At 31.5% G+C, this 14,977-nt stretch overlaps 1 protein-coding gene across 7 annotated transcripts; it reads left to right on the forward strand.

The window, feature by feature from the left end:
* Positions 1-37: 37 nt before the first annotated feature.
* Dtd (D-aminoacyl-tRNA deacylase) lies at positions 38-5,985 on the forward strand. 7 transcript variants are annotated; one of them, XM_078197199.1, is made up of 11 exons: positions 61-388; positions 2,139-2,214; positions 2,440-2,529; positions 2,610-2,683; positions 2,760-2,924; positions 2,987-3,132; positions 3,243-3,477; positions 3,553-3,865; positions 3,941-4,239; positions 4,325-4,785; positions 4,889-5,985. In XM_078197199.1, the coding sequence occupies exons 3-11, from the start codon at positions 2,472-2,474 to the stop codon at positions 5,055-5,057; spliced, it is 1,920 nt and encodes a 639-aa protein (XP_078053325.1). In that variant the 5' UTR covers positions 61-388; positions 2,139-2,214; positions 2,440-2,471; the 3' UTR covers positions 5,058-5,985. The 7 variants fall into 7 exon arrangements, with proteins under 7 accessions (XP_078053329.1, XP_078053328.1, XP_078053330.1 ...); XM_078197198.1 differs by having other exon boundaries at positions 61-235; XM_078197200.1 differs by lacking the exon at positions 2,139-2,214 and having other exon boundaries at positions 85-235.
* Positions 5,986-14,977: the final 8,992 nt, after the last annotated feature.

A 14,977-nucleotide genomic window follows, 5' to 3' on the forward strand; every position in this document is an offset into this window, starting at 1 on the left:
GAAATAAGCTTTCCGAGTATATGCAGTGACTAGTGACTCTCCTATTGGTTCGTTCCTCGAGAATTAACTAGCGGATGTAGGCATAGCGTATTTTATTTAAAAACCGAATATTTACACATAAAAAGATAGTTCGCAGCGTTACGCTGCAATTACAATCGTTCCCGCGATATAAGGGGCGACGTCACTTTCAATATGAAAGCTGTAATTCAACGAGTGACAAAAGCTAGTGTGTCAGGTAATGATTAGGTTATGCATGTTTTATTGTATTAACTAAAATTATCATCCATTAAAAAGTAAATAAAGATCCGAAGAAAGTTAAACGTTACTGTCTTCGGGAAATAGGAGAATATTTTACAATATGTAGTATTTCATATAAAATATCGTGACAGTAAGTACTTTCGCTTTTCTAATTTTTAAAGTATTTTAAACAATACTGTAGTAGGAAACACACAAACTTACGTGAAATATTTTACGACTTTATTTTTGTAGTCTGATTGTTTATGCGGTGCGAGTAAATTCAGAGTATATTTAATTGAAAACATCTGCTTACATTCATAATTTGAAAAATACCTGTTCCTACAACAACAATAACTACCTTATATAGTGTTAATATAGTTGCAGCATAATTTTTCAGTCAATGGCGAAATTGTTAATAGCATTGGAAATGGTCTCTGTGTCTTAATTGGTATAAAAAGAGATGACACTTTGGAGGACATAAAATATATGTAATATATGACATTATCCTATATCGTAGCGATCAAATGTTATAAGACTTAATTATATCTAATGGAATAAAAGAAATTCTTATTTGTCATAGAGTAAAAAAACTATTGAATATTAAAATCTTTGATGGCAATGATAAAAAATGGGGTGCCAATGTTATGGATAAACAATACGAAATATTATGCATTAGTCAATTCACGCTGTACCATAATCTAAAGGGAAACAGATTAGATTTCCACAGAGCTATGTCTGCACAAGAGTCAGAACCGTTTTACAACAATTTTCTTGCCGAACTTGGTAAAAATTATAAACCAGAATTAGTCAAAGGTAATAATCATTGAATAGAAACGACAATATTGCATCATAATGTTATATCATTATATTGCAGTATAACTGAAAAGTGTTGTTAACTAATTTGTCTTTGAATATAATATGTTTGTTCATTTAACTACTTTCTGCAGATGGTAAATTTGGAGCAATGATGGAAGTTAATATACAAAACAGCGGACCTGTAACTATAGAAATAGAATCTCCGATAAAGTCTAATGAATCAAATCAATTAAATGACGCCTAATGATTTTTAATAAAATTTGAAATACAAGAAAACTAACAAATTGTGTAATTGAGTATTATGTTATGAATCTTTAACATTTTGTCATTTATACTTAAATTTTTTAAATAAACATGTTTATATAATAGTATTGTATGAAATATTTTATTGCATGACAAACTTTTACGTTTAATTTATTATTTTGCTACATTATATATATTTTATATAAGTAAAAATCATAACTTACTAATATGCTTTCAATTATGATGTTACTTTGTTTTAACGTTTAATCAGCTGAAGGAACATAAATTTTTTGTTCAAATTAAAATTGTGCTATGAAATAAATATGGAGATTGTAAGTAACTTTTTATAACAATGTTGATGTATAATATATCCATAACAAAATATGTTTACATTATAATAAGTGTAATAAATGAATTCTCACTAAACAAGGGCTTGCATAAGAAATCTATATGAGTGATTCAACAATGTTAATATCAGTGAAAATTATTCAAATATATTTCTGCAGTTATAAAAGAAAAGTTAAATTCAGTTAAGAGAAAATTCAAAATAATATTAAGGCTATAGTTTATTTATACAATAAGTGTAATTGTCAAATTGTTATCTGGGATCTTGATGTTTCAGGCTTTGAAATAGAAGTTATTAATCACTTGCCATATACTAATAAGTTAGACTTGTGATGCAAGTTTCCAATTAAAATCTACCAAACATATATGCTATTCACTCCTTTTAAATCAAAATGAAATTTTATTTTCTTACTTATGAATATTTAATCATTAAAGTAAAAGAAGGTATACAATAGATCAGAAGGTATACAATAAATTCATTTTTTTTTGTCTTTTAGGAAATTATTAACAACAAAGGAGTTCTAATTATTGAAGTTGTGAACAAACACAATTTAAGATACTAACTATTAAAAGGTAACATTCTAATAGGTTTTACAATATCAACAAATTTTAATTTTTAAATTTATGGATTATAATTTGTCAAAACTTAAATTATTGCTTACTACAAAATTTTTAGTATGAAATTGTTTAAAAATGTTTCATTTAAAACCCGATCCTCATTTCTTATGATTTCTTTACATGATTTATCAAAACGAGTTTTAAATGTATAATTAAAGAATAAAATTACTTTTTTTGTAGAACATTTTTAATTTATAATTTATTGGGACATAATGGAAGATACTAATAAAGAGAAAGTAATTGGAGTAACATCTGTAATAAATGTAGAAGGTATGTTATCTATCAATCAGTAAAAGTCTCTAATTATTCACTTTAAAATGTAAATATGTTAAATGTCTTTCCTAAAAAAGAAAATGCTGAAAATGGAGAGCCACAGAAGTCCATAGTTCCACATATAACAGATGATAAATCATCTAATTTACAAGTAATGATATGCAATATTTTATCATTTCAATAATTTGTTTGATGTTAACATGTCTGATATTAAGAAAATGTTTCAGTCACGAGAAATTCAGACGGATACTGTAGAGACAGAAACAGTAGAGGAATTAAAAAATCAATTGGAAACTTTAATGAATTCTTTAGCTACTCTTTCATCAGAGAAATCTAAAATGGAAGCAAATTTCCAAATGGATAGAAAACAATTGAGAAGCGAGAAAGATGAAGTAAGTTTACAATGTCCTTTATTATCTACTGAACATCTGTAATGAGTAAAGCACCTTTGCAGTGTGAGAAAGTAATCAAAGATTTGAAAGAGAAATTAAGAAAAGCACAAACTTCAAATTATTCGGAAGTTGAACATATAAAATGTAAATTAATCATGGAACGTCATGAAAAGGAAAAAGAACAAGCCGATCACGCTAAAATGTTAAAGTATGTGATACATATGTAGAAAAAGTAAATATACAAAAAGAAACAACTACAAAAGATATCTTTCTTCAGAAAGAGATTTTTGCACTAGTACTACTTCCTTTTCTATTTAGGGAACTTCAAAAGTTATTGTATGACGAGCGTCGATACAAAGAACAGTTAGAAGCACAATTGAAAAGTCAGTTTGCAAATAAAACCCAATGTAAAATACTAGAGGCTGAATTGGAAATTATGAGAAATAAGCTGAAACAGGCTGAAGAAGCAGCTAAGGAAACACCACCAATTTTATTGTCACTTCAATCTGAAATGGCTCTTATGAAGAAACAGCATCTAAATGCGATACATGAAGTAATTTATAAAGATCTTAAATTTTGCGCATATTTCTTTTGTAGAAATGAATTAAGTTATTAGTTCATTGTTTAGGAGCAAAAACGAGCTACCGCTGCAGAACAACGAGCCAGAGTATTAGCAATAACTCATGAAACCAGAGTAACAGGCTTAGAAGCAAGATTGGCTGAACTTTCTGAAATCGTTGGAGGATATGATAAACTCAGGCAGCAAGATCAACAAGCTATTCAAAAGTTAAAGGACCGATTAATTAGTTTACAAGATTGTGAACGCAATGATTGTCTTTCTGTTAACAATCAGCCTGAAGACATCATATCTAAAATAAAAAGCTTATATACCAAGTTGCTAGATTTGGATAACAAAAAGAGTGAATCAGCACATGTTAAATGTGAGTTAAGCTTACAATAGAAATCTAAAAATAACATTTATTAAATTAAAAGGTCTAATATACATCTATTTTTAGCATTATTAAATAGTTTAGGTTTATATGACAAACAACAAATTCACGATTATAAAGAAAAATATGAAATTCTGCTACAAGAATTTGACGATTATAAACAGGATATATCTAAATATAATACTTCAAATATGTCTCACAATCTTCAAACACAAAATATGATAACGCACGACAAAAATAATAGAACGCAATTACATATTTGGGAAGCACACAGCAGCAATTTGGAAGAAAGAGTACGTAAATTAACGAACGAGCTTATTCAGAAAGAAACAGCATTCAAACTTAAGTTAGATCAACAACAAAAGGTAAATGTTCATTATGTTTCTGATGGTTGCGTTAAATTATTGCTTTTACGTGTATAAAATAACATTAAGAAAGTTGTTATTGTAGTATATTCAAGAAGAACGAGCAAAATTAGAACACATGTATTTGCAAAAAGACAACGAATATCGGAATAAAATATCTTCGTTGGAACAACAATTGTTACGTCAACGAGAACGTTCAATGGCATTAATAGTAGAAAAAGATAAAGAAATTTTAACTTTGAAAACATCGTTTCATGCGATCCTACCAAAAAAAGAAAATCCTTTTACAGAAAGTAAGGTAGATACGCCAAAATATGAGGTTCAAGGAGAAACTGCATCTGATTTAGTAACAGGATTATTAACAAATGATAGTCCCCCAATATTACATTATAGTCAGGAATTAGCAAGGAAAGAAGTTCAAGTCTCGGCTTCTAGAAAAAAAGTTCTAGAATTAGAAGCCAGTCTTCGAGAAAAGCAGAGGGAGATGGTTCATGCGAAAGAGAAACAAAAGGCGGAGATGAAAGCTATGCAAGCTCAGATTGCCAGGTAAATTTTAAATTATTTTGCAAAATTAATCGCATTCATTACAATGTTTTGAAAGTTACATCAAATAGTACATATAAATAATTTCTCCACTGTTTGTTTTTAGACTTGAAGCTTGTAAATCCAGAGAAGGCGCTAATCTTGAATATTTGAAGAATGTTTTCATAAATTATCTGACTACCAATGATATTTCTAGTAAACGGCATATGCTGAATGCTATTTCTACAGTATTACGCTTTACTGCAGAAGAACTAAGTAAAGTTAAACCCTCATAACATGCCAGAAAACATTTTGATTGGTGAAATCATTTGAAATTGATTAAAGATCAATTGTATTCTTGATACTATTTTAAATAGTTGGTAATGTTTGTAATTAATAACACTCTGCGAATTGAAACTATTCTTAATAATTTTTAACGAAAAGTAATATTTTAGTGGTTATAATTAATTTAAAAACGTACTATTATTTAGTTTAAAGAGAATAGTGCAATTGCAAAATATATATTTTCTATATCGTGTATGTAAATTTATTATATGCTTTGTTACATCATGTAACAAAATAATCTAAAAATTTCAACTAAGCCTTAGAATTCGATGATTTTTATTAATACACGTAAATATGTATTATATCTTATATTTTTATGTACCGTGAAAATAATGGTAATGATAGAATTCATAGGTATGAAGTATTATGTAAAAGAAATGTTTGATCTGTAACTGCAGTTAAATGTAAATTTCGTGGCCAATTTATGTAATCTACAATTTTAAGAATATACAAATTTGAAAATGTGGAACAACATAAGATGAAAGATGTTCTTTGTGATATATAGACATACAGATAATTTGCTACATTACACCCTCTTTCTCTTGTACATAAAGGAGACAGAATGAAATAAGTTGTTTCTATGTATAATATGCGATATTCATGTTAATATATTGAGTTTAGTAATAAAGATATTATATTTTAGCCCAATTTTGTATAGATAAACTTAAATGCTTCCGGTCTTTGTTGTAAATGATACTTGAATAAAACTATTAGCATTGCGTTTACTGTTGTTTGTTTATTTTTATAATAGTTGCAATTGCACATACTCTAAATTGCAATTACTGAATTTTTTTGTAATATAGTTTGTAGTAATTATGTGGATCGATCTATGTAAATGAAATCAAATCTTTTAATGGGAAAATTGGGGACACGAAATAACTTGCAGTACTGATATAATTCAATACAATTATTGAACATATTACTGAATTCATCTGAGGAGTGCAAATATTTTTTAAAAACGCAATCAGAACAGCGGGTGGGCGTATTATAAGCTTCTCTTAGTTAGATAAAAATTCTTATAATAATTCTCTATTTAAGTATTATTTCATAAAAATTCAATCTATAACTTTGCTACATGAAACTATACTGGTTCAAGCAGTATTAAAATATTCATACCAATATTAGTTTCGGAGACCCAGCATTCCCTCTTTTTGATTCAAACCAAAGTAGCCCGAAATATAGAGAAGAATCTATACACATTTTTCATGTATTTTGTTGTATTTATTTATATTTCAGATAGTATTACGTGCATTATGTATAAAAAAAGAATGCCTGAACATTTAACAAAATTTAAATATTTTGCGACAAAAAACCAAAGAACTCATTGATAACGTCCCTGACAAACGTGAGAATCGATTGTACACATTTATAATGTTTATAATAAACGTGTACGTTCTGTTTGTCTGTCTCTTTCCAACGAATGTTCGTTTTCTTATTCTCCGATGCAATTAATCGAACTACTTACAGATTCAGATTCCACACTTCCTGAAACAACATTATATTCTCAGCACCGTGATAATAAAATATAAATAATACAATCAAACAATCAAGTAGCTTGTTTCAGTTTTACAATGTATCTCGTTAAATACCATTTTCGACATTCTTCGAAGAAGCAGTCGCCCCCCTGCGTTATGCTTACAATCTGGAAGATTATAACAATAGTTAATCGTTGCCTGTCCTTCTATATTACTATTACAAATATCCACGAACTGTGTTGTTACATCAGTTCGATGGTTGTTATCTTTTTTATTTTCAGAATTCAGAACGTCGGCGATTGTCAACACAGATTACAACATTTTATTTGATAACTCTTGTTCATTATTTTATAATTAGACATCAGTATATAATATATATGCCATTCTTTAATTATACTTCATGAAGAATATTTCTTATGAATAATATTTTATATTTATCTGCTTTCTGGAAATTCGTAATTGATAATCAGCTAAGATTTTTTTCTTATCCGTTTTTTTCTTGTGCAACCTTACATACAATAGTGGTTAATGGTAATATTATTAATGTACAGAGGCCCTTAAGTAACGTTTTCCCCGAGAACAATGCATTTCCGTGTGTATGTTGGAATAACATGTCTTTGTGCACTACGCTGAAAAATAGTCAGCGTCTTCGATATTACAATTAAATTCACTTTGGAAGAGAGGACGAGAACTCTCAGAACTGTACGAATAACCGAAATTGTCATCAACTGTCACGTGTCATTCTAAAATCGCCCACTTTCGGATACATTTTTTAATTATTACAAATAATTAGATACAGTAACGTTCCCAGTGAAATTTACCAACTGGTTCTTGCTGTTTTTGCGTGTAGCATGTATAAAAAGTTATGCTCCTAATTGTTCTATTGTGAAAATCAATGTACAGTATAATAACAGAAATGGTAGCGAAGTGGTCTTTGATCGAAACAGTTAATACACTACAGCGACTATAGGGACTCTCTTGTTTTGCATTTGATATTAGCATAATCTTATATATTTATTTATTTGTTTTTATATTTAGAATTAATATCAACAATCATAAATTAGGAAGAGTTTTAATTCGTAGTGAAAGTATAAGACATCGCAGTCACCAGTATCTAGTTATAGTTCATCGAAGAATGTAATAATTCGTCAGCGGCTGTGAATGTTTTAATTACGATTACTTACTTGTTAGACCGCATCCTTATTTGAAACTCATCTCTTACGCGCACTTAAAGCGATGTTTTTGAACTAATTAATCGACGTGGCAGAGAGGATATAGGAAGAAGATCTTAATAGAAAGTCGAGTAAACCATAGAAGAATTTAATTATTATTTCCGTTAAACTTACCTCTGGTCCATTTCGTCTCAAATAGAGCCGAATCGAATTCAATTTTAATCAATGTAAATTCATAACTCTCATTCAATACTCTTAAACAATGCAAATAGTTTTTAGAGCTTCGGGGTTTTCACGAGAGTGATCATCGAGTTAACTTGAACTCGTTGTTAAGAGTACTCAGACCTTCGATTCGGAAAAGTTAATCGGAAATTTGGTGTACAAACATGCGTCACGCAAGTTAATATAGAGTGCGTAGTTTTAAACTAATTCATGTTCCGAACAATGTTTAATTAAATATGCGACTATTGCCTGCAAAATGTTTGGAAAAATCCATGTTGTTAATTCAAATGTTAATCATAATTTATCTTTCGCAATTGACATTTGCATTATTTAATCATGATGGAAACAAATAATAATTGAGATTCGCGCGAATCTGTTCCCCGTTCATCGAAAATTATTTTCACTATCTTGGAATAAATGTCAGGATATACAAGAAATCGCTAATAAAATTTCTTTAAACAACTAACTTGAATAGAAATTTCATATCGATTTGTATATACTTGTTGGTTTCGTTAGAAAACTGTTCACATTTTTTTTCGCAATTTTACGCAACTACATAAAATGAAACTGAACAATTCATAAATTCCGAGTACCGTATAATTGTTCATCCCTTAAATCGGAACTTCGTATGCTGAACTGCTTGTTTTTGACCAGTGAATGAATCTTACGCGGCAAGATATTTTCCGAATCCCAATGATCGCAACGGATGCCGTTTGACGTGTGAAATTTTCGGTTATTCTGACATTTCTGTTCGTCGAAGCACTCCCTTCCTATCGAGAAGCTTCTTGTCAACTGTGACGACGGACTACTTCTCGATTGATCAGCAAATGTTTTTTTTTTTTATTATAATCTTAATACAAACGCTAACACAATACTTTATTTATAACAGTAATATTATACCTATTATAATATTTATAATTCTATAAATATTATACCATTGGTATACATTATCATACAACTTGTATTAAAATTATAATAAATCTGAATTTGACACTGAGTTCATCACAATGAAACGGCGTCTCGTGTTAAATAGCCCTATATCTGATGGATATTCTGTGTGTCTTATCGCTTAGATTTAATTCTCTCGTGTATGCGTATACAAAGCCCCTAAAAAGCGAATAGAATCGTCTGTCAATCCACATCGTCTGTCAGACCCGAAGTTACAAAGAAATGAACGATCGTTGAAGCACGACGTCTTTACTGGACTACGATGGCGTTCAGGAGAGAACGTCGACGTTCTCCGTTTCTTTCTGAAAGAGACAAATACAACGAACAGCCATGGACTTTTGTTAGAAATATTATACGTACAATAATAACTCCTTGCGATTCTATTCGGCTATACTGTCGCACGAAATTATACAGTGAAACGTTACAAAATTATTTACTATAGAGAATATACAGTGTATGAGTAACGTGACACGTTACGTTGATTTCAACGTTATTCTTTTTTATTATAGTAGCTGCCTCTGTAGAGCACTCTAATGTGATTCTCGCTTTCTTCTATCCGACTTTACGACGCGGGAGGCAAGGGTAACGCCTCCGTCGAATTTTACAATTTACTGCAAAGGGTTGCAAGTTTATGGTTCACAACATTGGGAAACAAGATCCACCTTTTATCGCTTTATGCGATCGAAGGAAATCCGGATCATTGAAAAGCTCCAATGGACGAATGATTAACACGTCTGTCGGAAACATTAGAGTGGACGCTGTGTGACATTATACATAACCTGACATAACCTGACACACTTATACGATTCCAATGAACAAATATAGTTGTAATAAAAGAAAAGAGAATTTGCATCTTTCAGTTCGAACTTTCTGGGACAAGATGAAATCGTAAATTCGAGTTTGTAGGTTGAATCGTAATCGCAATTACTGAACGAAGATCCATGGTATTTGTTAGAATATCAAGAAATTATGAAAAAGCTATAACAATTTGGACGTTCTTTTGAGTTACAGATTAGATATGGTTATTCTAACATTTTATTCGCTTTTTTCTTTTCTATTTATTGTAAAAGATGCATGTGATTTCATAAGTAATTACGAATCGATTTAAACATTAGTTTTTCAATGAATCTCTCATTAGAGATAATATTGTAACACGCTGCATATCTAATCTGCATGCGATATCACTTTGACTGAAAGTATACCAACTTATATTAATATTCATAAACGAAGAACGGAGAAACGTAGATCACATTAACATAAAAATACTGCTAACGAAGTGTCATTTATAAAAATAAGTCTCACCTTTACTCTTTGCAGGTAAAGCTTAATAAATACGAATAACAATGCAAGGTTCGCTAAATCAACAAATAAATACGAGAAATCAGTTAAAAATTAGTAAAATTCTAAATCGCTTAGACTTTTCTTTCTTGTGTCATTAGATTTTATATGCATGCACATACCTCCTCGGAGCAGATATGTATTTTCATAGCATCGACAAAATTTTGTTTCGTTTTCGTCCATGTCGCGAAGCAAGCGTGTGCCCCCGGCGCACGTGGCCACGGTGCTATCGAGGCAACACGGCGGTTCTAACTATTTTTATTTAATGCCTTCACGTGGAACATTAAAAATGTAACGAATTTGTAAGTCAAAATGGCCGCAACGGCAATTTGGTCCAACAACTGGTTCTCGTGTAAGGGCATCGGAGTTAAAATCTGCCAATCACGACCAACCGTCTGCACACCACCGCATATTTACAATTCACGTATCGATACACGCAATATATCATGTACAAAAATCAGTGCATTCAATGGACAGATCCTTTGGAGAACCAACAAAAATCGAACAGCTTTATCTAAAACGGACAGATCGGTGTTTTGTATGAAAGAAAAACTTTAAAATTTTTTAATTTAAGATTTACTTCTAACCTACAGACCCATCTGAAAATGATTTTTATGTAACATGTAGCATCCTTATTAGTTTCCTTTGAGTCGAACTTCGAATGAAACGCTTGCCACCGTAAATGAAATCTAATTTAATGTTCACCGTCACAAGTCACGTTCTCCGTGTGTATTATTCGTTCCAGATCGCGAACGTCTCGTTATTAATGTCATTTTGTAGTCAACACACAATTTAACACTTCGAGTTTCGTGGGCGCGTATGTGGATCCATCGAAAGATCGACACACAGCAAAACTCGGCTCAACTTCGATGACGTTCACATCATTTTATTCCACAAATGGTCAGAGAGCACTTACTCGATTATCTTCTACAGCGAGTAAACAAATTTTTACATTCTAAATATATTCGGTTCTGTAATAGTTTTTGTACTCGACGGGTTAACGGATTTATTCCCAGGGGCTCAAGCGAAACTGTGCGGCGTATTAGACACTGGTGATCGATTGTAAAACTTACCATATGTATTATATGTTTAGCTCGTATCGTTTGGTTGGAGTACCTAGCTTAGAAACGTATGCGAGATTATCGGATGATCTACCCGCGGAACCGAACATCGTAAACCGTTGTTATTCTTTGTTAGTATTTGGGATCGTTTCGAGTAAAACGTCGTAGAAGACAGTGTGTGTGTGAGAAAGAAAGAGTACTTTAACGCACAAGCAACTGATTATTCGTGGAAATTTCATTTCTTGTAATGTTTAAAATTTCGGAAATGTAATGTCCATATTACGCAGAACAATATTTACATAATATGTATACATATATGTAGTATATATATAGATATATACATATATATATGTATGTATATATGTATATATATACCGCTGATAATCACATTCTATTCGGTCTCGCGTAATTGTTTTATTTACACAAGAGAGAGAGAGATCGCGCTATCAATATAGATTCCGTTCAACGATAAAGCAGAAGAACATAATGCGAATGTACTTGATCGAAGGATAATCGACTTAAAGAATAGATCTCAAATGTTCGATGCAACCTTCAGCAGACAGCGCTGCCTGGATTGGTACAGATTTTAATTACCTCAGCCTTATTTAGTTTTCCCTACAATACGTGGCATATTAATACATACATATACATATACATACATACATACGTATATATATATATTAATATATACAGGTTGTTTAATTTAATATTACGCACTTAATTATCTTCTAAACTATAGTTTGTTTAAAAGAATGTGACGAATGGAACTTACCTTGTTTAGAGAGAGACGTCTTATAATGATGTTTGGTAGGTGGACGCTAGGGCGACCTTAACTCTTTTTAACGGAACTGTACATCTCTTTCGTGTAAACGCATTCGTGTACTTCATATCAAGGTGAATTTATTGGCCTATGATACTTTGATCCCCGAAAATTGTTCAAGGTCATTTAATGCTGTTTAAGTCTTTATTAAACCTCTCAAAAGTTTATCTTCCTTCAGTATTTGGTCTTGGGCGACATGGTGAATAAATTTATCTTGAAATGCACAAAGCACTTATATAAAAAAAGGCATTTCCATTAAAAAAAAAGAATTAAGGTCAATCACCCTGAAATCTCGGAAGCGCGTAAGTTTCAGTTGACACACTTTTTAAAACGAACTATAGTTTAGGAGATAATTGAGTGCGTAACATCAATCGGAACATCCTATATAATGTGTACACGCATATATAACATACTTAATACATATCAGTATATATATATATACATGCATACAAACGTATGCGTTCTTTCTTTATACATATGCATGTGTATGCTAAAGTTGTCAAACGCACGACCGTGTTCGTAATTCATTTCTCGTTACAATTACACTTGATTACCTATACGCGTATTTTCTAGCACAGTGCAACCATGCTGTACAATAACAAAGATGCACTGTATCGTTTTTTATACACAAAAAGAGAGAGTCATTTTTACCACCTCTAAATAGTAGTTTTTCCTACGCTCGGTAAATATTTTCTTTTGTCGTTTAACATCGTTCGGTGACTGATGGTACAAATAATAATAATATTAATGATAATAAAAATAATAATAATAATAATAATGATAATGATAATAATAGCAATAATAATTATTATTATTCATAACAATTTTAAAAATATTTCAGCATTAAACAGGAAATAATAAAATGACTATAATAGACGATAGCTACTTGAGACATACTAAAAATACATTACTGTAAATAATAAAAATAATAATTAAAAAAAAAAGAAATAATGTTGAAATCTTTTGGGATATAGAAATGACGTGCATAAGGGAAATAAGGGTTGGATGATAGGGATCGGTAAATTTTATACTTATCTATATACGAAGAATGGGTTAAATGACGAGGGCCAGGAAGAGAATTACACGCGCGGTGAAGAATATGCCAGTAGTGTAGCCGCCACATTACTTTACTTCTGTTTTCCTAGATCACAGTCACATGTATGGCTGCTAAATCACGAAACATATTTCATCACCGCTTTGTTGATTTTTTTTCCTGCGACAAATAGAAGGACAAGAAAATGCGCGGAGGAAACAGAAGAAGAAGAAGAAGAAGAGAACGGTCGAGGTAGGGAGGAGCGGGAGCGGAAGAAAACATTAAAGAATCCATCGAAATCTTATGAATACTGGAAAATAGTTCACTAGTTTACAGAAGTACAAAATTTAATATACTCGGTTAAATTCTTTGAGGAGAGGCAAGTGCGAGAGACGCTCGATCCCTGGCTAGATCTTTTCCTGTACATCGGTAAACTATCAACAATATGATTAAAACGTCGGAAACTCGGCGGTGAAATTTCCAATTGTATTTATACAATTCTAATACGACGAATGCTATGACAGCTATAAAACTATATATTATGTATAAAATACTCTCCATAATAAAATGATATACTTACAAAAAAGAGGGGAGGGGGACGTGTTGAATTATATCGTTTGAATAAAATAGCTTGCATCTTGATGCAGAGCCTACCATTTGAGATCAAAATCCGATCACTGTAAAAAACCGTTCCGAATCGTGGAGTGAATATGTACGCGCGAAATTCGATCGAATAATGCCGTTCGCGATAGAACTAGAGAAAAGAAAAAGAGAGGGACCCGAATCAGCGGATAACGTTTGAAAGGTATCTGTCTAATAAGCTTGTTCGATGAGCGAGCAAATGCAACTATTAAATTATATTTTCTTGTTCTTTTCTTCTTCTCTTTTCTTTACATGATAAGTACATATTTTTTTCGGAAAGGAAAACAATGCTCTCGTAGGGAGATGAATTCGTTCCTGGAAGTGTCGCGTTTACAGGAGCAGATCTATACAAATTTCAAGCGCCTCTTTTCCTAAAGTTAGACGTTCGCTTGCCACCAATGCGTTTAACGCGTTTTCGTAAAAAAAAAAACAAAACGAAACAATAAATCGGGAAATGGTGAGAGAGAGTAATGTAATCGTATATTATATACAAATAATAATTAGCCTAACACTGCGGGAAAGGGTTAACTTTGGAGGGAGGTGGTGGGACCGTCCCGGTGCGCACAAGAGTTCATGACAATTATACACGAAGGCCTTGCAGAAGCAGACCTCTATGCGACGATCGCTTTTGCATCGGTAAAATCCTGCCTCGTTCCTCTCACTTATTCATAATTTACTCTACAGATTACAATACGCTACGCTCTAACCACTTCAGATGTACCCTATTTTACTTTTATTGTATGTACTCAGTTAGTGTGTATTCGTATATATATTTCTTGTTTCCTTCTATTTACAAAATATGTAGAATAGACATTGTTCCTATCCTAACTACAATAATGCGTGCCGTGGCGCGAGACTTTTAAACCCTTCAAGGTGCGCTTTTTATATATTTTTTTTTTCATATATGTATATACATACACACACATATATCTATGTATACGCATGAGTACAAACGTATATACATGTATATGCACCGTATATAAATGCACACACATGCATATGCATGATATATAAATATATATGTATATATACATATACACACATCCATACACAAACATATATGGACGTGTCACTAATTACATTGTCTATTTTACAGCCAAATTCAACAATCCCCGCTGAAGTTCAACGCGTTTAGCCGATTAACCGTTCGACATTTTTCT

This window comes from Augochlora pura, chromosome 3 (assembly GCF_028453695.1).
Source record: "Augochlora pura isolate Apur16 chromosome 3, APUR_v2.2.1, whole genome shotgun sequence".
In the NCBI taxonomy this organism is placed as follows: Eukaryota; Metazoa; Arthropoda; class Insecta; order Hymenoptera; family Halictidae; genus Augochlora; species Augochlora pura.

Coding starts and splice junctions, on each gene's coding strand:
- Dtd (XM_078197199.1), top strand. CDS start 2,472: ATGGAAGATACTAATAAAGAGAAAGTAATTGGAGTAACATCTGTAATA. Junction 3,478..3,552: donor ATCTAAATGCGATACATGAA/GTAATTTATAAA, acceptor TTCATTGTTTAG/GAGCAAAAACGAGCTACCGC. Junction 4,786..4,888: donor ATGCAAGCTCAGATTGCCAG/GTAAATTTTAAA, acceptor GTTTGTTTTTAG/ACTTGAAGCTTGTAAATCCA.